Genomic DNA, 27,947 nt, shown 5'->3' with positions numbered 1-27,947 from the left:
GTGAGCATGTACCCTTGCATAGTTGGGACAGGCAGACTCTTTTCTTCTTTTAGCCAGCCTAATAATAGGAAGAAGGAAAGAGATACAGATGACAGCTAACAGCTAACATGGGTGAATGTAGGTGTAACCAGCAAAGAATGTGCTGGTTATATGGGGTTTTTGCAGGCCTACTTATTTTTGAAACTATTGGAAAAAAAAATTTAATGCCCAGAAAAGACACAATGAAAAAGAAATATGTGACTTTTCAGTAAAATGTGTATGTAGGTGTCATCATTTTGTGTTTGCTTCTGACATCGTCAGTCTGTTATTCTGTTTTTAATGTTCATACAAATTTCATTGTATTTGTTTACCCCATTGATGACAACCTAGACTTAATAACTAAGAATAATTCACAGATATACTACTAATCATGGCATGCAAAATGATGACATTGCAAGAATAATGTGACTGCTGAAATAGTCCACATGTTTTAAAACTTGTTCTGTGCAGACTGGGGAAGCTGTTTTGCTTCACATTAGCTCTGCCACATATCAGTTTGCTGTACAAGGTCTGCCTGAAATCAATCAGACACGTGTACCATGCTTTCAAAGAATTTTGTACAGTAGGAATAGCTAGGAAGTGTTTGAAAATACAGGTGACATGTACCATAGCTTTTGATATAATAGCGACATGTATGCTAGTGACTTTAAAAACTAATTTATAAGAGTTTTATCTGGTTTTAAAATATCAAGAGGTTGTATGAAACGATATAAAATTTAGCATCAGATGGCATCACACATCTTATTACTCAGCTCTTGGGTGTGACCAAATATAGAATTTGGTAGTTATTCCCTCACCTTTCAAAATTTTCACTCCTACTTATCTGCTGAAATTCTGATATTCTGCTATCAGATGCATTATTTTGTGTTTTATAACTTGTTTTAAACTGGAGAGAACACATCAAGCTGTACCCAGTCACTCATATTATTATCCATTAGTTTAATCAAATAATCAGATGAAGTCAACAAAGGGACAATAATTCCTAAGAAAGGTAAGGACAAAGATTATGTAGCCTCAGGAAGGTACCCATCAAAAGGGGCGACATCTCATCCTTGGTGGGGGAATGAAAGATTAAAACCTGGAGGCCAGGGTTACTTACTTTTCAGTTTTGCCCAGGACTGGGCCAGGTCAGCACTGCAATCATTGTACAGAGCAAAGTGAGTTGACCTACTTTTCTAAAGATGTCATATAAAATTTACATGATCTGCAAAGTTTAACAACATTCTATAGAACATAGACTTCACATCTGACAACTAAAAGCTAGTGATGCTAACATCTTCTTGAGTAAACAAATTTTCATTACCTAGATATAAATATATAACTTTATCTCATATGAGGTCTTATTTACAGTAAAGATTTTTCCTAGTTAGGACTGAACTTTTTTTTTTTTTTTGGTCATAGCCACATAATGTGGAAAGTCTAAGTACTGAACTCCATCTTGGAAGCACAAATACTGCTTTAAAGCAGAGTTGCCATCCAGGATGAATAATGCAATGTTATGTTTTAAAACATGTCAAATTCTCTTAAATGTATCTTTCTTCTTTAACTTTGACTTCTTTCTTCTTTAAACTTTAATCAGCTGAGATAAATGTTTCTTATTTGGCCTTAACTGCTTGTCACAAGAAGATAAGAGACAGCCAATGAAGTAAATTGAAGTGCTGCTGTGGTTAGGTAGAACTGGAACTTGATACTGTTACAGTTGGCTAAGATACAACTTATATATGTAATTATATATATAATGTATAATTTAAATATTATATATACATATATTTAAATCTTGCATGGTTATATGACGTCATAAGAAGGAAGATACCTACCAAAATTTTAATTGGCTGATACTTAGAAGTATTCAGGTGAACTTAGGTATAATTTTTTTGTACCTCTGCCCAGATACATCTATTCCTTCTTAAAAGAAGGTGTAATTAGGCTTCAAAAATTGAGTCATGAATATTAATGATATCAAATCAATATTCAAATCAAATTAATGAATATTAAAAAAGACGTTGGTTCTAAATACCGAAAGGAGATAGTGTGAATTATATCCTACAGCTCAACTTGGAAGGCCAGCTGTCCCAGTGAAACCTCTCTCACTGAAATAGCTCAGAAGTAGAATGCATTCATATTTAACCCTATAGCTTTAGGCATTCAGATATACGGAGTAGATGAAATAAAAAGTACTGTATCAAAATTAACATCAAGCCATGTGTTATCCTTCTGGAATTTTAGAGTCATTTTTAACACAGATAGTAACTTGGTTTGAAATTTAAGCGCAGACATACACACAGGTTTGCTGGTTGGAGAGTTTCCATGCCTAGGGGAGGGGAGGTGACAATTGGTGCATTCAGTATATAACACGTGTAATGATAATGAAGTTGATTGGTTGAACTCTATAGCTTTTTTTTTTTTTTTCTTCCTCTTCCTGTAGAGTAGTTCAGCCGGGGGTGGAAGGATTCTCCCCCATCCCTCCCCACCAAGACAGTGTAGGTTGATACCATTTTTATTGTTCTGCTGGGGTGGGAAATAAACCATATGCTTTAGAATTTTGAATGGCTACACCAAAGAGAAAATTGAAGCAGACCTTCTCTTCCCTTTTCTACTGGACTCTGAGGTGGGGTTATTCTAAATGTTTTAGCCGACTTGGGGTTAGCTTAATGCTTCTACCCCAGGGCAGAGAGGTGGGTGGGAGGAAGACGTGTCAAGGGCTTTGGAGGAGCTTGGGCTGAATGAAATGTAGAGTGGGAAGCTGAGGTCTGAAACCCACCCCTCCCCTGGATACCAAGCAAAGGCAGTGAGAGTCGGAACCAGCTGATGCCGCTGCTGCTGCTTCCCATTTCCAGGGTGAAATTTTCACAGCAGCTAATTCTAAAGGGAGGAAGAAAAAAATCTCTAACCAGCAACGGAGAAGATTTCTATTGCCCAACACAAGCTCTATAACCTTTTAGACTGGCTTTTCAGAGAAATCCTCATTTTAAAAGGCAGCATTCACGATCCAAAAATACGGGACAGAACTGGTTTAAAAATGTGAAAAGCCTGTTTACACTCTGAGTGTTTGAAACGATCCGATGAGCATAGGAAGTAGCTGCCAACGCTCTGGCGGCTGCTCGTGCCGCCGCCGCCGCCGCCGCCGCCGCGGTCCCTCGCAGAGGGCTGGACGGAGCTAGTCCCGGTTTCAGCACCTCCGGCGCTGGACAGCTCTCTGCACGCCGCACCGCCGCCTGCCTGCTTTCTCCAAACACTCTCGCTTTGCATTACTGGAGATGCATCTAAATTACGTCCTGTTCAACAACAAGTAGATTCTTTTTTTTTTTTTTTTCCTGTACGGGAATTACAGTAGACGATTCTCAATTAAACTGCATTTTCTTCTTTACGGATTTGGCCGTCAGGCGTATTTATCCCGATCTTCCCCCCACCCTTTGCAGGAACGAGTCTTTGGGAACGTGGTCCACCCAGGGATGTAAAACTGTGCTTACCGATGCATCCCATACGAAATGCTTATGTGATCGTCTCTCTACCTTCGCCATTTTGGCTCAGCAACCTAGAGAAATAGTAAGTAACAAAGGGAAAACACGGCTTTAATGCAAAGGCAGGGACGTTGTGGAGAGTGTTTCTCCAGGGAACTGCATTTTAAATGGGGAAATGGAAAATGTTGCAGGGTGGCAAAATTAGGTTCGTCTCCTCCTTAGCTACAGGAGCTTGGTGAAAGGAATTCTAGTTGGTGTGCTGTAACTAAATTCTACTCAATCTTATGTCTTCTAACTTGAAATTTCTGCGGTATAGTTTTGAGGATGCACTCCAATCATATTGCTAATATGCTGCAAACTTTCAAATAAAAATAATTGTCAACTTAACCTTTATTTTAGAACTCGAAAGCTGTTCTGGGGAATTTGTGAGGATACTGTTGGTAGTAGAATGAAGACCCTAGACACTGTAGCTAAACACATTGCATATCTGCATTGGATATTTTCAGTACAGGTTTTCTGGGGTGTCCTTGGAGATTTATTTTTTTTTTTAAATTCAGTGAAGTTTTTTATGAAAGCATGGACTGTCAGAAACTGTAAAATCATTCCTTAGAAACACATAGGTCTGTAAAACTAGTTTCTGAAACAGACAGCTGTATAAGCTGTCTAAAAGAAAAATAATATCCTCATCAAATGTATTTTGAAAAATTATTTCAAAAATTGAAATGCTGAAAAATAATTATTAAGAAGTGTGACTTTGTGTCTAAATCTGGCCTAACTATGCATCACTCCTCTTACTTATTTTGACTGCAAAAATGCCTAATATAATTGATTGTGCATATCTAAGATTTGGAACACACTTGATCTTAAAGTGTATTTCTTCAAACTTCCAGGATTAAAAATATGAAAAACAACAGATTTTACTAGCTAGTATCATGTTAGTGTCTAAAGAAAGAAATCTCTCAAATCAGTGACTGCTTGTAATCTTTATATATGTTTTAAAAGATATAAGGCTTGTTTTTCAAGGTCATGTATTTAGAGACTGATACTGACATTGTGAAAGTTATCTCTATATATTTTGTTCCCAGGGAAAAAAAAATCACAAAATATATTCTAAGGTCTTACATTTGAAATTTGATTTTCTTCTATATCCTGAGAGGCCAAGCTAGTGAAATTAAATGAGAGAATACTTGACTTAGAACAAAGTTGTCAAAAGTCAAAAAGTTTGAAAATTTTTCAGTACCTAGGTCCTGGATTTGGGTAACATAATGGGTCACAAATGAGAGGGTCAAAGTAAATTTCATCAAAACACATCTTGTGAAATAACTGAACTGTAGTTAGTTGAGGAAAAATAAATACTGCTTCAAATTTCAACTGGAGAAAATTAACGTGTTGATGTTGACCAAGTTGTGGTTTCAGTTATTTATTTTAGAAAGCCTTAGGTGGACATATGTCATAGTCAAACACTGAAAACTCTTAAGGCCTTCATTAGGAAAGAGGGGGTAGCTAGAATTAGTCATGCTAGAGGTGGAGAATATGTGCACAGAGTGGTTACTGGGTAATTATCTGGTAACTATAACAACTGTATTGGCTATTTTTGAGTGTTAGGATAGTTTTGTTGACTTTAGAAGTTATTTTAATTTATTTAAAAAATTCTCTCTCTCTCTTTTTTTTTTTTTTTTTTTTTTTTGCTTCTTTTGTTTAATTTACAGATCATGGAATCCTCCAGTACACCTTCAGTTACCCTAATCGTAGGCAGTGGCCTTTCCTGCTTGGCTCTGATCACCCTGGCAGTTGTGTACGCAGCATTATGGAGGTATGTAATCAACTGGTACACTTGACATGGAAGGCTCTGTTATTCAGAGTCAAATCGGGGAATATGATAGCTGTTACATGTCTCCTATTTTCTTAATTTACTGAAAGAAGTACTTTTAAAACAGTTACAGTTGTGTGATTGAGCTATAATAAATGAGCTCAGTAATACTAAAGTTTTTACTTACTTTTCTTGTCTGTATTTTCCTGTGATGAGAAAATAAACAAAACACATACACACACTTTTCTTCCCAATTTGAATGATGGTAGCCTTCAACAAGTTGCTCGCCACCAAGCACAGTACTCTTTCTTACACCCCAAGTGCAGTCTATATGTGGTTTCTATTTACCCCAATGGCAGTTCAGCTTGAAAGCTTACTTGATATAGTTAAACTAATTTCTATGTTATAGAAATACTATCTGCAAATTCTCAAGTTTTAAACACATGCTCTCAGTGTGTCCTAGACCATGAGTAAAATCTTCTATAATATTAATATAATATATGATGACATTAACACAATACCATAATGGTCTAGAAAAGGCTTCTTGGTTGAATGTTTTCAATGAGTCAGATTCTGACAGATTGATTAAAAGAAGTCAGAAAAATATATAAACAAGGGGAAGTGATTGAAAAGTATTTTTCTATAGTATTTGAAACTGCATCTGTTTGATAGTATATGAAAATTTAGTATTTCTCTAAGATCTGTTGTTCTTTTAGTGAGAATCAGACTTGTGAGGTTTATTATGTCTACTGACATATTGGTAACTAGTACATAAACAAAGTTCCCAATACATTTTTACATTTTTAAATGTTAAACATTTTATATACATTTTGATTAGTTTAAAATGTTCTAAACATAGTTACTGTATTAGCAAATAGCTAATTACATATTCCTTTCTGAATATTCGAAATATTAAAATTATAAAAGTGGCCAGTCCTAATATTTTACTTATCTTTTACTTAACATAAAAAATTGTTTGAAAAATTAATTATACTTTAATAAGGAAATGTTTGATTTAACATCCTGTTTTGAAAAAAAAAAAATCTTTATTCTCCATTCTGTTTTTTACTCTTTTGAGGACAAAATTTAATTGTCCAGGATATTATATTGTCAAAGATACTAAAATTTTTATGCTTCATTCAAAGATAAAATACATATTCATTCTTGGGCCATGAGCAGAGGTACATAATAGAGGTTCTGCCTTCCTGTGAAGGAGTTATCTGGTAGTGAAATATGGGCAAAGTGAGACAATCTGATAATATATGGCCAATCTCATGAAATGAAAGAAACGCTTGGTCTAGGCATGGCATTGCAGACAGTACAGTCCAGGCTTCAGGGCTCAGGCAAATTATCCTGGTAACACAAGGGCAAGAGAGACAAAGGTTGGGCAGAAAACTTTCTTTCCCCAGTTGCCTGAATGATACTTCTCGGAAAATGAGGCCATGTTTACAGGCCAGGGTCCAAAGTAGCAGTGTCAGAGTTCATCGGTAGCATCATAATTCATACTCACTGAAGTTTGACTGAGTTTCATTTCTCAGTACTTAGGGTTCAGCCACCAACTCCACCTTCTCTTCTCCCCTCCATACAGATGGCTAACACCAGCACAAACACTGCAAGCATAAATGATATATAACATTTACCAAAGAAGTGCAAGATTAATTAGCCCATAATGAAGTTTTCTTTAATCCAGACAATCCAAGAAAGTCACCTATTGCAGTAGTTTTCTAGGAACTATCACCTGAAACGATCTATCCAAACTTGACTTGAAATTCAGATGTACAGAAAAAAATCATAAAAGAAATTTTAAAAGAAATATAGAAGACAGTACTGAGACATGGCATAAATTGGAATTCCTAATAGTGGCCATCAACTCTATCTACAGGTAGAAGGACTGAAGTCATATTAATAATTTGATAGATGTTTCAAGGTCCCTAACTTATAAAGTGAACCTGTAGCATGACAAATTCAATGCATTTTATAAGCATTAAATTTACTTTGTAACATTACTGTATGATAATACTCATGTCAGGATTCTAGTACCTTTTCTCCTAATTAAAAGGCTTAGATTTTGTGATTTTCTAATGATTTATAAAATGCGTGAATATCAGAATTATTTTATATATAATATATTGCTTTGAAATGTGTTGGTGTCTCATTAGCTCACAAAATGTTTATCAAAAAATGAATCCACTGTTCTCTGTATCTATAGATACATTCTGTAGAGTTACATTATTACATCAGTGAGCAACTGAGCATGTCCTTTTAATCCATGTATTGAAATGATATATTCCCAAATTTTGTTGAAAGCATCACACACATTTATAAAAAGTTTTGAAAGTTGAGATATTTTATAGCAGTTTTTAAGGCAATAATGTCACAATGCTAATGAAAATGGAAACATATAGACCCTTTAGGGTGATCAGTCTAGGTCTTTTATTATCATAATCTTTCTGTTTACAGAGCAAATAATATCAATGAAAGCCTTTTAATAATGTCATCTGTTTGCTTGTGCTGTCATGGAAGCCATTAACATCACATAAAGGGTCAATTGTGTGCAGCCCTTAAACTTTTTATGATACAGCCTCAACCCACAAAAAAATAAAATAAAATAAAAAAAAGAGAGAGAAAGAAACAACTTAATATTTAATAGTGTCTCCAGCAACCCAGTGTGTGGTTTATTATATTTTTAGATACTGATGATGCAGAGACAAGATGAAGCAACTCTTGCAGCCATTTTGTACTGAGAGTTAACCTGGGTTCATTCTCTGCGGGTTTGTTCTGAGAAGAAAAGAAGTTTCTTTTATATGAAAATAAAACCTGCTTTTTATATTTTATTGTTACTCTTGGCTTTGTTTATTGTTACTCTTGGCTTTGTTTTGCTTTCTTTTCGGAAACTGATGGAATGTGTGGCTTCTGCCTAAATATTCCTCAAAGACAGAGAGAAAGAAATTTGATAGATTTTTTATTTTTCCTGTCCAAAGAGTACCTCCAGACCTCAGGAGCCCCCATCCAGCCCCGCACAGGAAAGCCCACGCCCACTGCGGAAGGTGATTCCGTGTTCTAACACAGAATCAACAGTCTCAAATGCACAGCGAGAACAAATCTGTCTTCTTGTCACTGTCACTCAGTGATCTATCACAGGGCACAGGAAAGCAAAATAGCTGTTACCACCTTCAGGTGAACAGCTGGTAGAACACTTGATTATGAGCAGTTATCTCCATGGCTTTTCTTCTTGATGTTCTTAAAAATTATATGAGGGACCATATATAAACACTTCTTCACAAGGGTAAAATATGGCGGACACCTAGTAACTTTTCAGCCTAGTGGTGAATTACCATTTGTGGGCTGGACTTGTTTGTAGAGTTAAAGTTTCATTTTCTTTTTTCTTATTTTGGAGCAATTATTCAGGAGAAGAAGAGTTTATAAAGAGCAGCAACCTAACTATATATAAAAGTACTTGAGTGGATGAAATGGTGGATGAAAGTGTACATGGCTTCATGAAAGTAGTGGCACCTTCCTGGTGAACCCGGGGGATGCTTCAGAATCTCTGTGGGGTTTTCTTTTCAGTTCTCAGAGTTTCTGCCAGTTGATGTATATGCTAATAATGAACATATTATATACATACATATAGTAAAATTAATTACACTTCTAAGAAATTTTTCTTATTAATATATTTCTAGGAAATTTTATGTTTCTAGTAAAAAAATTATGGTGATAACAGATGTGCAACTTAGACTCTTAGATCGTGTTGTCCACACTAATGTCTAAAGAAAAATAAAAGTCAAGGCCTCTTGGACATTGCATGCCATGATAAAGTTGGGTCTTTAAGAATAATCTTTATTAAAAATGACTGTTTCTTACATTTTTTTCTCACATAAAGGCTGCATTCTAGTGTGTCTTTTTCTGGATGAATTCTGCCAATTTACATAATAGAGAATTCCCCATCTTTCCATTGAATTTTAAAGTTGGACACTCTTTCTCTCTCTGGCTAGGTACATACGCTCTGAGAGGTCCATAATTCTAATTAACTTCTGCCTGTCAATCATCTCATCCAACATCCTCATCCTGGTTGGACAGACTCAGACACATAATAAGGTATGACTGGCGATTATTCTGCTTCTCTTTGTGTGTTTATGTTGTGACATAAAGTTGGTTGTTGATAATCTAAGCATTTATCCTTGATAAAATGGGGAGCTTCTCACAAATTATTTTTAAAAATAAAAATAGTTTATTTGTTTCTGAATTGGTTATTCCAGTCCAGAACTATATTCCCTTGGCTTAATTTCTTGGGGATGGAGAGGCTGTTGGTAATAGTAAAAATATATGTTTGTTAAATGTTGTATCAAAGCTCTCTGAGTTCAAAGCCTTGGAACATCAAAAGCACAGATTTTAATTCATTATCCTAATTGTAATAGGATTTTCTGTGGTTTAGTCTAATTTAGTAACATACTGATTCCTAAAATTCAACTATACATTATTTACAAGTGTAACATAGCTCTTGAAAAGCCACCAAGAAACTATTTTTAGACAATAACTGAAGAGAGTATTAGGTCAAAGTGAGTCTAGATTTTTAGCCTTTCAGAAAGTTCTACTTAACCAAAAAGTATTTTGCAACTTGAACAGTATTGTAGTTCTTTAACTGCGTAGTCTTTTTCAGCATAATGTAAAAATATAAGTCTATTTATATGACTTGAGTTGAATGACCATATTTTTTTTGAGAAATGACTGTCAGTCTTGGCACTAAAAGACTCTGAAATACATTTCAAGAAACTCATGGTAGCAGTCTTAAATTAACTTACCCCAACCGCAAAGGAATTCTGCTAAACAACGCTTTGATAATATTTGTTGATCAATTCAGGCCTGTTCTTTTCTTAATTGTTTAAAATGTTCAAATACTGAACTCAACAGTTCAACTTTTCCCCCATAAGGTCATTTTTAAAATTGCCAGTTGCACTTTTTGGGAGGTCCTTTTGATGTGCTAGGTATCTGCAGGACATGCAGCCACATCAGGGGTTGTAGATAGCCTCTGTATTTTGCTAACCTACCCTCTGAAGACTGCTGACTCCCACCCAAAGAGTCTGAATTTGGCTCTGGAGAGGTCTGAGTAAATGCTTAGGTGATTGCGATGAAGATTTTAGTCTTGACCCATATTACCCTAGAGGCTGTAGAATGGGGGACAGAAGGGGAGTGGGGAAGGGGGCAAGTGGAAGGTCACAAATCCTGAAGGATGAAGAACCATCCAGCCAACCAAGCAACCAAATGCTGAGTCCGACAAGAGGCCTTGTAGCATTAAAGAACGCTTTCATGCATCTGCATGTTTAGTTTTTTCCCCTGTCTTTCTTGTGTCTTTTCTTCTTAGAAAAAGCGAGAGAATGTAAAGTCTATTGAAACGTATTTCAGGTCCACCTTATGACTATTTAACATAAATTTAAAAAGAAAAGTCGTGGGGAAAGGAAAGTCAGAGGAAGAGAGGAGACAAACCAAAGGTGTGGGAGATGCAGTTGGAACTGGAAGAGGGGAAAGGAGTGTACAGAGTGACCAGCAGAGGGGAAAGGAGGCAGAGAGAGAGGGACAGGTGGGGATGAGGAGGGAAGACAGCCTTGAGCCCTGGGGAGCGACAGTCACTCACCTCACCATCCGCTCCCCGCCCCCCACATTTCCCTGGGCCGTGCCTCAGGTCCCTTGGAACTGCTCCTTCATCGTCTGTACTTGGTCACAATCCTTTAACTATCTGCCCTTGAACCTCCACGCAGAAAAAGAGAGTTTCTCTCTGAAGGAGAAACCATTTATTAGGTCTGGGAACAGAAAAAGTCAAGCTTGACCTGATAGTTTAAGGGTTTTTGTTTTTGTTTTTTTTTCCACCAAAGCCTCCCTTTCTGGCATTTTTCACCCTCCAAAAACTCCTGAGTTATGCCCCTCTTTAGAATATGGAAAACTTTGTGATCTCAGTAGGAAATAGGCTTTAAAAACTGCTGGACACTGTGTGGCAAACTTTTTACAAGTTCTGAGCCAAGTAGTCGAATAGTAGAGTTTTCCACAATGTTTACTACATATTGTAGGTTATTGTCTAAAGCATTGTCCTCCAATAGAAATACAGTGTAAGCCACGAATGCAAGCTATGCATGCAATAGTTATATTGTAGCAGCCGCATTAAAAGAAGTCAAAAGAAACAAATGAAATCAATTTTAATAATGTATTTAATTCAGTATATCCAAAAGATGACCATTTGAACATATAAGTAATATTTTTAAATGTGAATATAATATTCCAAAATAGAAACAGACTCACAGACATAGAGAACAAACTTATGGTTACCAGGAAGTAAAGGGGGTGGGAAGGGATAAAGTGGGAATTTGAAAATTGTACATCTTGAGGAGTGATGGAAATGTGAGCTATCTTGATTGTGATGGTGGTTTCATAGATGTAAACATTTATTAAAATTCATCAAATTGTACTTCTGAAATATGTGTAGTTTACTGTACAGGAAACATACCACAATAAAGGTGTTAAAAATAAATTTAAAGAAATTTAAATGTTAATACAATATTCCACAGTCTTTTTTATTTAGCCTTCAGAATCTGGTCTTCATTTTACACCTGCAATATGTCTCAGTTGGGACTAGCTGTGTTTCAGGCGCTCAGTGTCTACATGCCATGACCTTCATGTTGTATAGGTCTAAATGGTAATCATACTTAGAAACTAAATTAGTCTTGAGAAATTCCATTCTGCTTGTCCATTTTGGTTTTCTCAGGTTTTTAACATCCCAGTTCTTTTTTATTAAATGTCATTTTGATATCTGTGAATATTATGAACATCAAAAGCAAGATAAGACAAGTCTGGTTTTACTTTTTATTTCTGATTATGAAGAATGGCTGGTATGGACTTAGTTAAAAAAAAAAAAAAAGCAGTGCAGTTTTGTTTCTGCAGAATGGTTTTCTGTGTGGCTTTGAAGTCGTGGTTCGTTCTGTTCCAGATAAACAGTACTCATTTTTCCTGCTACCGCTGTTGATGCTTGTGGAGAAGAGCAGGTTGTAGGTGGTGGAGATGATGAAGAAAATGAGAAGTTACTGGTTTTCTCTCATGCTATGTTAATTTTGCTTTACTAGCTCTGAGTATATGATCTTGCAAGCCTAGGGCAATTCACTATGGAGTGACCAGGAGAGAAAAATGTAAAACATTCGGATTTTATTCTTAGTCACTCAACAATATCAGGTTTCCAGGGGGACTAATTGTATATTTTATTATGATATGTGTGCTGAATTCAATTAAATTGACCTTACTTCATTTTATATGTGAATTAGCAGCTTTACGGTACTTGGGATTAATGATTTCTCAAAAAATAAAGAGAGAGAGAGAGAAAATACAAAATGTATTATCCAAATAAACTATGGTCCTTATAAACTCCAGGACAGTATTTTTAAAAGGTAAAATATGATCGGTGGTGACAGTATATATTTTAAGTTGTATGTAGGATCCCTTGGCTGCTGTGAGCATTTTGTAATTGATCAGATTCCCATCTTTGATTTTCCTGGTACGTTCTGATTGATGCTTTCCTATCCCCCATTTGGAAAAATGGAAGCTCTTGAGAACACTTCCTGATGACCAAGTTCTTTGGTTCTGCCTTTGACAGTTGTCACGGCTAGTTTGTGTGAAAGCTGGTGTCCAGAATAGTTTTGAAGTGTCCGACTGGCATCTTTTCTCTGAACTGCTTGTTGAAATATAATTGACTTGATTATCTCCCTCCTGAGGATCTCTGCTTTCTTCTGAGTTGGGTTAGAAACAAGCTGAAATGATCCATACGATGTATTCAAATCTTGAAACTATAGATTCAATTGCTGGTGGCAGAGAAAGGACCCAAATGCAATTTCTCCTCTCTCTTCTTAAACTGCAGCTATAAGATGTAATTCTAACTCACCTCATTATATTTCAAGCTATCGCCTAAAGTGTCATCGCTCTTTGATTTCTTTGTGCGTTTTAAATTTCAACCGGGCTATTCATGTATCACTCAAATGTTTATTTGTAGAGTTTCCTTCGTATCTTAAAGTCTCCAAATGCTTTTCGTTGAGTCGTGTGGAGTACTTCAGACCTATTATTTTGCAGAAGGTCAAGGTTATTTTGGAAACAGATGTATTTGGAGAATAGTTTTCTTCATCACAAAAATATGTATCTGACTTTTTGAAAAGCACTCTGAGATGATTTACCCTATTAATGACTTCATAGCATTCTTTTTGACTGATGGAAGCCAAATTTGGCAAAACTGTTTCTTCTTGTTGTTGTTGTTAGATAATGGTGGCCACCCAAAAATATGATGAGAGAGGACTTTGTGAGGACAACCTCACTCTCAGGTTATAATGAAAGCAAGTCAAGTCTAGATTCACTCAGACAGATATTTGTTAGATAAACACTTATTAGCAAATCAAGAGCAAAACCTGTTCTGGGAACTAGTGAAACCCTGGGGTCTCTGTATACAGCATTCACTTGAGTTGGACATAGCAACATTCTAGAAGCAGGCTTCTGTGCCTTTCAGTCAGCATCTTTCAATCAGAAATCCTCCTAATCCAGTGTCTGGACACAGAATGACTGGGGATAAAACCCTGGGCCTCATCTCTAAGAGGTACAGGGTACAGGCTTCAGTGGCATCTTTCATGCAGCCTGTTTAGAGTACGAAGCTCATCAATGCCTTTACTTTCACCAAAGGGAACCCATTAATCCATCCACCGTAATAACTGGCTAGACATGAGTTCACCAATAAAGACCAATCTTTTATATTCAGTTTGATAATGTTGATTCTGGAGAGAGCTACCTAAATCAAAAGGACCTACAGCTGACTCAGCAAGACTCTGGAGTACGGCCCTTTCAAACACAAGGCCAGCTGCCCACCTGGTTCTATGCATTCCTGGACAGCTCCTAGGATTAAAGGTTGAACTAACTGGCACATATGTAGCATCACGCTGAGAATACCGAAGTGTTAGACGATACGTTATAGACATCCCGAATAGACATCCTTATTTTGAAAAATAATAGTCAAATGTGAGAGGACAAAATTAGACACTAACTTTAGTTCCAGGAGATTTAGGAGACCTAGCAAAATGTCTCATTGACAGATCCAGGGAGGTTCCCCAAATTATTTCAGATGTGCAAACGTTTCCTTGTCACTATTTAGAAGGAATTTCTCTCATAGTTTCTTATGTATGGACCATTGAATTACATAATAGGCTGTGTGTTTTAATTCAGTCTTGCAAAAAATACAAAAACTCTTCATGCTGAAGCACTTTTTAAAAGTCATATACTCTGCAAAATTGTCTTACTTCATCTAGGGCTTGTGTATCCTTTATAAAACATTGTTACATTTTTGTTATGTATAGAAATAATTAGCAAAGATGGGTCAAACTAGAAGGCTGTCTTCATCCTAATGGAAGATGTTCTTGTGTTGTCAGAATTGTAGGTTTTTTTAAATAAAATCTTGAATTTGAATTCTTGGGTTGGGTGAAGCCCTCTCTAACTCACCTGTTTCTCCCATGACTTTCTTTTGCCAGAGATCCAGATTCTTCATACGTTTACTTACATGCCTGTACTCGGAATGTGCATGTGGTCAGCTTCAGAGAAGGAATACTGAATATGTGTTTTCAACTACCCACTCTGTCTGTCCTGATATCCTCTGAAGCACTCTGCCCTCCTCTTGGGGGTCTGAGCTCTCCAGGGCTCCCCAGAAGTCATCCACCCCTTGGGTAGTGGAGGCTGAGAGCGGGCACTTTAAGCCAGGTGGACCCAAGGACCCTCCATCTCCCGTTTCTTAGTAGTATGGTCTTGAGCATGAGCCTCAGCCTCTCTAGACTTTAGCTTCTTATTACTCTCTCCCTTACAGTGTTGTTGTCAAGGTTACAGGAGACAGTACACAGCACATGTGTGCATACCTTGTAAGCACTGCTTAAACAGTTGCTGTGATCATGGGATGGTGATGATGATGACTTACAGATGTACATCTGATTCTGTACTTCCCTTCCGAACTTCAGATTTCCTCATGTCCAGTTTTCTGCTCACCGCTAAATTCACCATTTTTGTCCCCACCCAACACTCAACCACATTATATAGAAGTTGCATGTATTTTCTGTAGTCTCCAACCCAGTGACATAAGCTGGAACTCTGAGAGTTATCCTCAATGTCTCCTTCCCCCTGGTGTAGTAGATCTAACACACCATCCACCTTTGCCAGTTGTACCCTCTCGTATTTCTCCAATCCAGCTTTTGGCCTCACTTAGGTCCTAATCATCTTCACCAGTCTACTGCTTCCAGCATCAGTAATCCCACTCTCTACCTTGGAGCTCAAGGAGCTAAAGTTCAAATCTGATCACTGCGCTTCCCTGGGCAAACATTTTACTGTTGTCTCGCCTGTGATGGAAGTGATTTTCCACCTGTGCTCAGACAGAAACAATGAGAAACGTTTGTCTATGAAGGTTTTTATCCACTGATATTAATATCCTGGGGCTCAGGAATGCATTTTATTGAGAAAGAGTTTTGTAGCTTATAAAACTTGAGAAACCTTAAACATGACCTCTGCCGACCTTTCCATTTTGCTTTAATTTTACTGATGTGTGATTTATCACACCAGTGACACCAAATTTCTCATAGTTCGTTAAAATCCGCACGGTTGCTTCCTCCTTGCTGCCGTCCTGCCTGGAGTGCTTACTCCCCTCCACCTCACCTGGTTTCCCAAACATCTTCCTCGGGGCTGTGCTCACCCTCCAACACTCTTTTCAGTCCTTTCCTCCTGCAGGAAGCTCTCCTCCATCCTCCACTCTTTAGGGACACCTGCTCTGAGGGTCTGTGATTTCAAGTGCAAAACTGCTGTCTTGTATTAAGTTACCTGTTTCCAATCGGACTATATACTTCTTAGGGCAGAAATAGGTTATATTCATTCTTCAACTCATTGCCAACATGCAGTAAATATGTAGTGAATCTTTACTGAGTGAATCAGTAAATGCATTTATTAGAATTCATAATTTAGGCTTATACTCATGGAGCTAATAGCTGTAGTTAGTTTTACAAGGATTAGGGTCCCCTACTTTAGACAGAATCTAAGCCAACTTTGTCACAAAGACTGTTTTCCTGGGGCCAGGTTTAAGCTCTCAGTGATTGATGGCATGCTTTAATGGCAATCTGGTTCCTGGGTTTTAGTTAAAGAGACTCTGAAACCCAACAACTGTGAGTATTCTCACTTGATAAGTCATGTAATGTTCTTAACCTTCAAAAGAAACGTGCTTATTCATAATTCCTCTCATGGAAGTCACTTCCTGCCAGTAATGTCCCAAATCCATGTCTATCATGTCTCAAATGTGTGTGTGATCCCAGGGGCTGAAGCGAAAGCTTCCTATCTGGATTTATTAAAATCTCACTTATTGACTTGTTATGATGTTTATAAAAGGATTTGAACGTAATAAGCTTACGTGTAATTCATTTGAGTCCATTCTGAGGTATCTTATGAACTCTGGCAGAGTTCTGTGCTCCTGAAAACCTTCACCAAAGCAAGGACTAGATGAGCTGGCTAGTTTCTTGATTTCTTCCGGCCCCTGGCAGTGGGATTGTTGTGTCCTGTTGGTATGCGGTTCTCAAAGTGAGAGGCACTGGGGTTGGAGAGACTTTCTCGGCCATTTTAACCTGCTTGCCCCCTGATTATATGTTTCCAGTTTTGTGTGGCAGGAGCCAAAGATCACATTATCAAAGTCAACTTCAAAATAGGGCAAAAGATCAATATGAAGAATGGGTCTGAAACAAGCAGAGGAAATGAAAGTGGCATTACTGATCAATCAGGAGTTCCTGAAGTGGACGCAGTATTGGAGTAGGACAACCTTGAGGGACAAGGAAGCCAGCTTGAATATTCAGTGTGTGTTCCTAGGTCAATCCCCAAAAGTGGACAAAACTCCCAAAGAGTGAGCATTTATTCAGCAGGGGAGACATGTGTGCTTCTAGTTGCTTTGGAGAGTGTCACACCTGCTCTGATCACCTTCTGTCTGTTCATCCTCACGCAGCTGTACAGAAGTGTCCTTCAGGCCATGTAGATACTCCTCAATTTGGCCAATCCTTTGTCTCTACCCTCACCACCCCACTTTAGACCCGGCCTTCATGAGTTCTCATTGGAAAACCATAAGATTCTTCTAACATTGGTCTGCTCACTTAGCCTTTGTTTGCATTAGCCGCATCTCTGTGCAAAAGATCTCAAATTTAAAGAAAAAACAAACACCCAACTGATTAAGTCATTCCTCGGCTTCCAACTCTGCAATGGGTCTGTAGGGCTCATGAGGTTAACTCCATGTTCTGAACACCAGCCACGTAAATTCAGGGCTGCCTCTAGTACATTAGTTAACATTAGGGGACATGGAAAGGGCACTGCTTTTGGGTAGATGAGTTGTAAAAATACTCCTCTCTGTCCAAATTGAGGTAGCCTCTAGGAGGGCTTCTGGCCCCCCATTTCTGCTCCCTGCTGGGGGCCCTGTCTCTGTGCTTTCCAGAGAATACTCTCCCCAGTGTCCTGGAGCCACCCTTACCCTATGCCTCTGTACTTAACTCTTTATCGTGCCTGATAAACCTACCACCATTTGGAAGTTGGCTTATGCAAATCATCGGAGCGAAATCCTTCAATACTCCTATTTCCATAGCCTGCTTATACACCTCTGGTGTTGGCACCAACAGCATTATTCTAAAACTGCCCATTCAGTGATCAACCTTGCCCGCTTACTGTGATTCTCAAGGGTGGTATTTTCTGATGTTAGTACTTGTTTTATACATGGTATGAAATCAGCAGATGCTCAATGAATGAACGAGTGAATGAAGCTGTGTCTGTTAAATGAGGGGTAATATAACAACAGTAAAGCTACTTGGACAGTCAGGGACCTATTTGGAGTAATTCCAACCTAGGTCAATTTTTGTGTTGTTTTATGAGGAGATAAGGGAGCTGAGGAAAACAGCAAAGACTTACAGAATACTTCTGAGACCTTCCTTTGATGAGAGATGATTCGTTCAATCAGATTTTATCTTTTGGTTTTCAATTTTGAATTTGCTTTTAATGAGTTTTGGGTGTTTTTGAGAGGAGGGGAATATCGTGGCTGGTAATACTGAGTTATATATTATTTCAATAGACGAGAACTGGAGTAAAGACTTGCATAAATGCAAAACTCTTCCTATTTGTCATAATAATTTGGGGGCTCCCTGACATTCTGGAGTCTAGACTTTTTCATTTCAACTCCATATGATTTACAATAGGCGATGACACATTTTCCAGTGATTAGAGCACTGCGGGACAATGGGAAAGAGGTTGTGATTAGGTCTCAATAAATCTTAGAAATGAGTTAGTTTCACATTCTTACCCTGTCCTTTCTCCAAAGAGAGCTAAAATGGTTTGCAAAACACTGGGGCAGTTTATAGTTCTGTGGCTGCTGGTGTCACTTTTTTTTTTTTTTTTTGGTGATTACTTAGATGATTTTTTGTTGTTGAGGCATAGTTGATGTACAATATTATATAAGTTTCAGGTTTACAACATAGTGATTCACAATTTTTAAAGGTGATACTCCACTTACAGTTATTATAAAATATTGGCTATATTCCCTGTGTTGTACAATATTTTCTTGTAGATCATTTATTTTATACATAGTAGCTTGTACCATTTAATCCCCTACCCTTATCCTTCCTCCCCTCTTCCCTCTCCTCACTGATAGCCACTAGTTTGTTTTCTATATCTGTGACTCTGTTTCTGTATTGTTATGGTCATTTGTTTGTTTCATTTTTTAGATTCTACATGTAAGTCATATAGTATTTGTCTTTTTCGAACTTACTTCACTTAGTATAATACCTTCCAAGTCCATCTGTGTTGTTGGAAATGGTAGAATTTCATTCCTTTTATGGCTGAGTAGTATTCCATTGCGTGTGTGTGTGTGTATGTGTGTGTGTGTGTGTGTACCACATCTTCTTTATCCAGTCATCTGTTAATGGACATTATGTTGTTTCCATATCTTGGCTATTGTAAATAGTGCTGCTGTGAACATTAAGGTGCATGTATCTTCTCAAATAAGCGTCCTCATTTTCTTTGGATACACACCCATGAGTGGAATTGCTGGATCATATGGTAATTCTATTTTTAGTTTTCTGAGGAACCTTCATACCGTTTTCATAGTGACTGTGCCAATTAGCATTCCCACCAACAGTGTACGAGGTTCCCTTTTCTCCCATCCTCACCAATGCTGGCTATTTGTGGTCTTTTTGTTGATCGCCATAAGCCAGGTTTTATCTTGATGCAGGGATATCTGAAACAGAGTTTGAGAAGTTGGATGATTCTCTAAGAGTGTTAGAGAAAGGGTGATGATTACCTGGTTTTCTCCCCTGTAGTCAAAGGTATGATTTTTTTTTCCACCTCCCCTCTTCTCAGTACATAAAATGAACTGGTCGGAAACTTGGCTAATGTCAACAAGGGAACCATGTTGTACAATTATAACTGAAAATGTTTGTGAGAATTATGAATGCACTGTTAAGCACTGAAGTGCAAAAATCACCACGTAAACTGAGAGACTTTAAATCACAGGCATTCTCATGAAAAAGGTCCCTTGAGATACCGTTACAGTAGAGTTTTCAATGGCCCATGATGCTAACTTTGAGGCTGTGCCTCTGTTGGGGTGAAGATGGGATGAAGAAATTTAGGGAGTCTCTAAATGATGGTTTGATCAAGGCAAACTTTGTCTCAGTGTGAGAGTGGAATGGGGCAAAGAGTACAGGGGAGAACTCTCTTCAGAAATACTTCAGAATCTTAATTCAGGGGTTGGCAGGCTTGAAGGGACAGAGTAAATACAGTAAATATTTTAGCTCTGTGGGCCAAATAGCTTCTATCACGACTACTCAGCATAGCTGGTGTAGCTCAGAAGCGGCCATGGAGATGGAGAAATAGATGTGGTTGGATTTGGCATGAGGTCATTGTTGGCCAACCCGGGGCAGTTTTGAGTTCTCTAGAAGCATCTAATGCACATCTAAATGGAAGAGCACAGTGTCAGCCGAGGCCACCCCATTTTTAGGCTGACGCTTTTATGTAAAGATGACCTTCAGTTCTGAAATCTCTACCCAAGGTTTAGTCTCTGTCGCCTGCAGAATTAGAACAGGATACCTTGGGCAGTTTCTGAAAAGGCTTCTGCAGAGATAAAAAGGAGAGAAACGCGCTTTGAATGCTTCCTTTGGAGCAAGAACTAAAACACAGGATTTCTTCACATATGGTGACTGTTGGTCACCAGTACATAAAAAAATTAAAGCATGAATCAAGTCACTCTCAACCAAGCAGGTCACTTTATGAATTAAAAGAGGCTAACAAATGCCCAATGCATGAGGCAACAAAGCTGGTTTTCTTTGTAGAAGAAAACTTCTTAAAGTAGAGCAGTCAATGTTAAAGCCCCTATTAGAGAAGGTCTGTCAACTGACGATCTTGTGCAGAAAAGGAACATCTAACACAGAAGATGCGGACGGCGGAGACCAGCTAATTCCTCCACTAAATTCACCCACCCTTTTTTTGCCTCTCATCCTCTGGTCCTCACTCTATCCTAAGAGTTGTATTATTATTATTATGTATATTAGATCATAAGCATTGCTCTAGCAAACCTTAGAGCTAAAGCACAAACACTAATGCCTATTATCAGAAAAAAAAAAGCATGTTTGAGGATTCAACTTCGTTTTTCACTTCTTTTGTGATGCAAGTCAGTTCATTTTAAATCTTAAGCCTTGAAGAATGAAATAGGTATATGTCTGAGTTGAGTTTAGGTCTTAACTACGATATTGAAGATTTATGTAATTCAAAGTGAGTAAATGCAAATATTTATAGTTACCCTAGGCTGCTGGCAGACTGACTCAAAGCTAAGGTTTCAACTATAATGTAAAGAAGAAGTCATTAGCTTAAACAGGAGACATAGATGAAAAAATGATTTTAAATTATGTATAATTTTAAATTATGTATTAAAATAAATTTTAATTCACAAATATTTATGATGAGGGCCTGTAGTATACATGCTTTTATGTCAAACTATAATACACAGAGTTTTTACATGTCTCTATAAATGTATCTGTGGTGGATGACAACATTAATATATATATACACAATTAGGACTACAAAGGATTTTGAATGAATCGTATCCGTGTTTATTGTACATTTATATTGCTACTTAAATTCTATTTGTATTTTAAAGTGATTTTTCCTAATGGAGAAGAAGAATGTGTATTACTTTTACAAAATATAGATGAGTTCTGTGTTCTGGGTTTGTTTCTCATATACACGCTGACTTTTGTCTCTTTTGGTTAAAAAAATAAGAACATTTATCCCTCAGTTTAGAAACTCTTGTTATATGTTTTCCTAATTTCCAAAATTAAGTTACAAATGAATTCTGTATACCTAAGATTAAGAGGACCTTTTATGCAAAGGACATGGATGCTCTACTGCTGTGTAACAAATGACCTCGAATTTAGTGGCCTTAAAAATAAATAAGTATTTGCAATTCTCAGAGTTTCTCTGAGCAGGGATCTGGGCGTGATCTGGCTGGGCAGTTCTGCTCCGTCCCTCTCTTAAGGCTGCAGTCCAGACGTGTGAGAGCCACAGCCACCTGAAGGCTGGTGGGGCTGGAAGCCCGCTGTGAGGTGTCAGGGAAGCTTCCCTTACCCAGAACTGAAGGATTTTTAAGCGCTGCCACTTTCTGGCTACTGCCATTTGTCTAGTTACTTAACTGTTCTCCACACACCAGCCTGGTGCTCTTTCTAATTTATAAATCAGATCATGACACTCATCTGCTTAAAACCCTTCAGTTAGTATAAGAGAAGCTTCTGTTGCCCCCGGAATGATATCCCAACCCCATAGCGTGGCCGGCAAGCTCCGGCATGACCCGACCCCTGAGTGCTTCTCCCACTCCCGGCTCATCTTTATTCCTTTACCTCTCTCGCTGTGTCCTTGTCCCGCTGGCTTCCTCTGGAAACACCGCAGGAGCAGCCAGCCAGCCATCAGCCAAGTGACCGTATGCCTGGTGTGTGCTCCACTCCCAAGTGTCCCATCCCTGAACACTTTGCGTGGCCAACCTCTTTCCCCGCCTCAGGGCTGTGCAGACTTCCCTCTGCCTCAGTGAGTCTCTGTTCCATCGCAGACTAGCCGAGGTAACTTCCATGTGGCCTGCCACTCAAATCCAGTCGGCTCAGGGAGGCGTTCCCTATGGCTGTCAGTTTTCTCTAGACTCCTTTGCAAAGAACCCCTTTTTTTTTCCCTTCATCACCATGACTTTAACTTGTCATCTTATTTTCACATAAGAAGGGAGGGGACATTATCTTTGATTTATTCTGTGTCCCCTGTGCTCAGGACAGTGCCTGGCACGTAATAGCGGGTATCCCCAAATATTCCTCAATGGATGAAAGCTGTTGTTATTTTGTTATTTCCTAATATAGAAATGGGGAGGGAATGTAATGTGGATCAAATAAATTACACCTAAGACAGTGTCTAGTCCATAATAAGCTTTTTAAAAACAATTTTTTTGAGCTGTCTTATTAATTTTGCACCATTTTTTCTTCTTTTTTTGGTTTGATTTTGATGGGGAGGTAAATTAGGTTTATTTATTTTTTAATGGAGGTACTGGGCACTGAACCCAGGACCTCGTGCATGCTAAGCACACACTCTGCCACTGAGCTGTACCCTCCCCCCCCAATTAGCTTTTACTTGCAGTAAAACTAACATGTGGTGAGGTGTACAGTGAATGCCGTGATGAGTGATGACTCACATACACCTATGTAACCGACACCACAGTCAAGTTAGGGAACGTTACCGCCACCTACAAAGTCCTCTGTCCTCTTCCAGTCAGCCCTCCCCCAGAGGCAGCCGTCCGTCTGATTTCTGTCATCATGTGTGTGTTTTGTCTGTTTGGCAGTTTCGTATAAGTGGAACCGAGTAATGAGTCCTTTTCCACTCAGGCCTTTTTCACGCATCGTATTGCTCCTGAGATGCGTGTTAGCTGCATTAATTCTTTGACACTGCTGAGTGTTGTTCCATTGTATGAATCTACCACAACTGGTTTATCCATTCTCCAATGCAGAGGCATTTGAATTGTTTTCAGTTTGTTTTTTGTTGTTGTTGTCATCAGGAATAAAGTTGCTTTAAATTTCCTGTAAAAGTTCTGTATGGGCGTGTATTTTCATTTCTCTTAGCTAAATACCTAAGAGTAGAATTGTGGGCTTAAAGAGAAGTTAGAGAACTTTTTAACTTAACAGAATGAAACAAAGCTGCTGAACAGGTTTCCAAAGTGGCTGCACCATTTTATACTTGTACCAGCATTCTGTGATCATACTGGTGTTCCATACCCTTGTGAACAGTTAAATTTACACTTTCCTTAAAAATAATAGGGTTTAGCTCTTTTTCATGTGCTTACAGGCCATTTATAGCCACTGCTATGAAGTCTCTGTTTAAGTCTTTCCTCCCTTTTTAAATTGGATTCTGTCTTTTTATTATTGCTTTGTAAGGGTTTTTTTTTTTTCAGTAATGTATTCTAAATTCAAGCCTTTTGTTATATATTATATATATTTATATACTTTTATACATGAAGCGTATACATACACATTATTTTCTCTTAGTCTGGTTTGCCTTTGTATTTTGTTAATGGCGTCTTTACTAAGTAGGGGTTATTAATTCTATAAAGTCTAGTTTATTATTTTTTTTTCACAGATTGTGTTTTGTGAGTCTTCTGTAAGAGATCTTTGCTTACTGCTCCAGGTTATGAAGATATTATCTCTTACAAGCCTTATAGTTTTAGCTTTTATGTCAATCTCTGACATATCAAAATAATTTTTGTACATGATATGAGGTAGGATTGTAGTTCAATTTTATTCCATATGGATATCCAGTTGTCCAACATCTTTTGAAAGTTGAAAAGACTTTCCTTTCCCCATTGAATTGCTTTGGTACTTTTGCAAAAAAAATAAATAAATTACGGTTAAGTCTTGAAATCAGAGAGTTTGAGTTTTCTTATTTCATTCTTTTTTAAGAAGGAATTTCATTTATTCTTTTGTCTAATCTAGATCCTTTGTCTAGATTTGCCTCATCTAGATTCTCTGGGTGTCCAAAGGTTAGAATCAGCCTGTCAACTTCTACCGAAAAAAATTAAACATAAAAAACGATTGCAATTTTGTTTGCATTGTATCAACTCTTCTGGTTGATTTAGGAAAGAACTGATATCTGCTTTCAGTACTATTATTATTAAGTTTGTGGTAGTGGGTGTGGATTGGCTTCATGAGATAGAATCATTAGGATTTTGTGCCCAGTTGTGTAAGGACACTGAGAAAGACAAGAGTGTCACAAACTGCAGTGTTCCTGTGGGCGGTGACAGATGTGCACGGTGAAACTCAAGAAATAGTTGCAGGAAATCAGGAGTCCATGGAGGCCCTCTGTGTCCTGCTCCAGGGAAAATATTTCACTCCAAGCAATTTTTTTCCTGGCTCTTGCTGTCTTCCAGTCTTTCACTTTTTGGACTTTTCGCTTGATTACATCCTAAATATGTTTTCTCTAAAAAGTAGAGCATTTGTCCTTCTCTAGTGATATAAATTTTCATCAAAACATAGGTGATTACAGACTGAATTTATTTTCTTTAAATTTCTTGAGCTTGTTAATTACCAGCTAAGGGCAAGATTGTGTCTCAGATCAAAAGTCCATGGACCACTTTCTCTTTAGGCATGTAGGCCTGTCTCTCTACTCCTTTAAAACTAGGCAAAAAAAAAAAAAAAAAAAAAGTCTTTCTAGAGAGTTTAGAAAGCGAGCAACTCCATTCCTCTCCAGGAAGTCAAAGACTGGTGGCACACTTCTGGATGGGAGCAAAGCATTTCTCAGATTAAGGAGGGGAAAAAAGAGCGTAAGGAACAGAATCTCTGCCTAACAAACCACCTCTGACTTCATTTCTAATGAATGAGAACCAATTTGTAAACCCATTAGTGAGTATTCTGTCTAGCAACCGTTTATGTTTTAAATTTCACTGACTAGGTTGTTTTTTTTAAAGCATATTCTGTTATCTGACTTCCTTTAAATTACTCAGCATCCAAATATCTGAAAATAGCCACTCTTTTGGTTATTAATGCAAAGATAATGAATGTCGTTATTCAAAAGGTAAAATAAGACATTTGTCCATGTGTCATTAGCAGAGCCTGGTCCTTTATTCCTAAGAAGGTAATGGCGTAAGTGTGTATTTTTTTTTCCCAAATACTAGACAGGGTCCTGTTGTGTGTGAATTCTGTTGTACTATCTGAAAGCTTTTCCTTTTTTTTTTCCTGTGAGGCTGTTTCAGGGATATGGGAATAGAAATATGTAGCATAACTATTTCTATATTACCATTTTTTAGAGTATATTTTTAATTGAAATATAGTCAGTTTACAGTGTTGTGTCAATTTCTGGTGTGCAGCACAATTCTTCAGTCACACATGAATATATACATACTCATTTTCATGTTCTTTTTCACCATAAGCTATTACAAGATATTGAAAATATTTCCTTGTGCTGTACAGTATAAACTGGTGTATCTATTTTATATATACCTGTCAGTATCTGCAAATCTTTTTTTTCCCTTTTCCTTTCTATGCCATGAAGAAAAAGTGATGCGTTTTCTTTGATCATTAAACCCTAAAGCCAGACACCTTATAATTGTTTCTCAGATTTAGCTTGTTGAGTGGTTTTCCTTATTCAATAAGGACTGATTTTTTTTTTTTTTCCTGAAATGTGTTTGTATTCCATCCCGCACCCATTTGCATCCCTGGCAACGCTGCTTCCAGTAGTCCTCTCATTTGGCTTTATTAACTATCGGTGGTAAATAAAAAAGAAACGCCAACTGAGGTAAACAAAATACCGTGTACCTGTTTCTACTGCTTGCACGTGGTGATAAACTCAACTGAAGCACAAATGGCAACAGTGTATTACACAGATGAGGGGAAAGTTAATTACCTTCCATTTTGTTTGCTGATCATGTTCAAGATTTAGTTGACTGGTGGCGTCAGTGTCACCAAGGGAGACAGTGTGAGTTTGGTGGAGGGGCGTGTTTTCAGCCTGCAGTTCTCCCCTGGAAACCCACTTGTCATTTCTTTTGGTGATAACAGAGCTCAGCTCTGCACAGCAAGGGAAAACCGGCTTCTTCAGGGAGTCACACAGGGCAGCGTACACAGTCTGTTTAATGCTTGTTGGCAGATCTATCTATTTGGAGAGATGTGGTTGTTATTCTACAGTGGAGATGGCTGGAGTGTATTTCTGCAGTTTCCCTGATCTCATGCCCAGCCGTGAAGAGGATCCTCATTAATCTCGCAGAGCCCATTTGTTGGAAAAGGGGGGAATTTGAATAAAATCTCTGTAACTAGCGATATAAAGAAAATGCTTAAGCTCCATTTTCAGAAATGGAATTGTATTCACAGAGAAGGATTAAAAAAAAAAAAAAAAGAAAGAAAGACAATAATTTCTGCTGGTAGTGCTGCTAGAGAGAATTCTAAGACCAGTAAAGGGATTCTGGAGGATTAGAGAAGAACTAGCAAGTTTCAGAGCTGTAAATACTGTTGATGGAGAGGAGCTGCTTTTCCATATTTTTAAAAATCCCACCCTGCCGTGATTATTTCTTTTTCTTGAAACTTTAAGGGGACATGAATAAGGTGGAATGTGGGGGTCTTTTTCATAGAAAACTGGTAAAAGGGGGCAACTTGTCAACAGAAGTTTGCCAGCATATTGAACCCACGTGTATATAGAAGTGAAGGAAGTTGAGAACTGTGCGGAGGATGAACATCTTAAATAAAGCTAATGCATTCAATAAAGTGGATACCACAAAGTTGGTAAGAAATAAATTACCTTTATGTGTCAGAGATGTTAGATCGCACAACCATTTTTTCTAAAGACTGAACGATGTATAGTCCAGGTCCCCAAGGGAGGAGCTATTAAATTGTTATAATGGGAGAAACATTTAAAAGAGGATGACTTCTGAAGAGGAAATATATTCAGAGCCAAAGTGCCTATCTAGGGGTACCACCGAGACCAGAGTGGTTGTCAGCTAGGGTAGGGACCAGGCATTTAGAACCACATGGAGAGGTCTCAATCCACCTTCCCCACACCCTCTCCAGATTCTGTGCCCTTGGGAATGTTATAAATAGATGGAAAATACACTGCAAGTGGTTCTGATGGGTATCCTGGTTCAGAATCACCGGTCTTGGAGTTTGTACAAGAAATTGGACAAATGGGTAATAAACACAAGGCTCAACCATCAGCACTTCTCCGGTGTTGGTCTGTTCCATGTAATCTTGCACTTACCTTAGCTTTACCGTGTGTCACATAAGGATAAGAATATGCCACAGCACTGTTATGAAGATGAATATTAACTCTTTGACCTTCCTGGAGAAAAGCACAAGATATTAAGAGAAAGGAATCCAGCAAAGCCAAAAATATCCTCTCGTTTCAAATTTGCTTAATAAGAAAATGAGTCAGTATGGTGTAAATTAATGCAAGCTCTCAGCTCGAAGCAGATGGGACGCAACAAGAGCTGGGCCTACACAGGGAAGAATTTTAAGTAATAGATGTATTAGAAGTCTTCAATGACTAACCTTGTTGCAGTCAATTTTGTCAGCCCTCTGACCGCA

General features: G+C 37.9%; 1 protein-coding gene across 5 annotated transcripts in view; it reads left to right on the top strand.

The window, feature by feature from the left end:
* ADGRB3 (adhesion G protein-coupled receptor B3) overlaps positions 1-27,947 on the top strand; it is a 685,483-nt gene that overhangs the window by 539,799 nt on the left and 117,737 nt on the right. For all 5 annotated transcript variants that reach the window (XM_032484465.1, XM_032484463.1, XM_032484464.1 and 2 more), the window contains 3 exons: positions 3,459-3,585; positions 5,210-5,313; positions 9,303-9,405. In XM_032484465.1, the coding sequence (XP_032340356.1) occupies positions 3,459-3,585; positions 5,210-5,313; positions 9,303-9,405 (334 nt within the window). The remainder of the gene's footprint in view (positions 1-3,458; positions 3,586-5,209; positions 5,314-9,302; positions 9,406-27,947) is intronic.

Source organism: Camelus ferus, chromosome 8 (genome assembly GCF_009834535.1).
Source record: "Camelus ferus isolate YT-003-E chromosome 8, BCGSAC_Cfer_1.0, whole genome shotgun sequence".
NCBI lineage: Eukaryota > Metazoa > Chordata > Mammalia > Artiodactyla > Camelidae > Camelus > Camelus ferus.
Note: the sequence above shows the minus strand (reverse complement) of the source record. Positions and strands in the feature narration are given on the sequence as shown.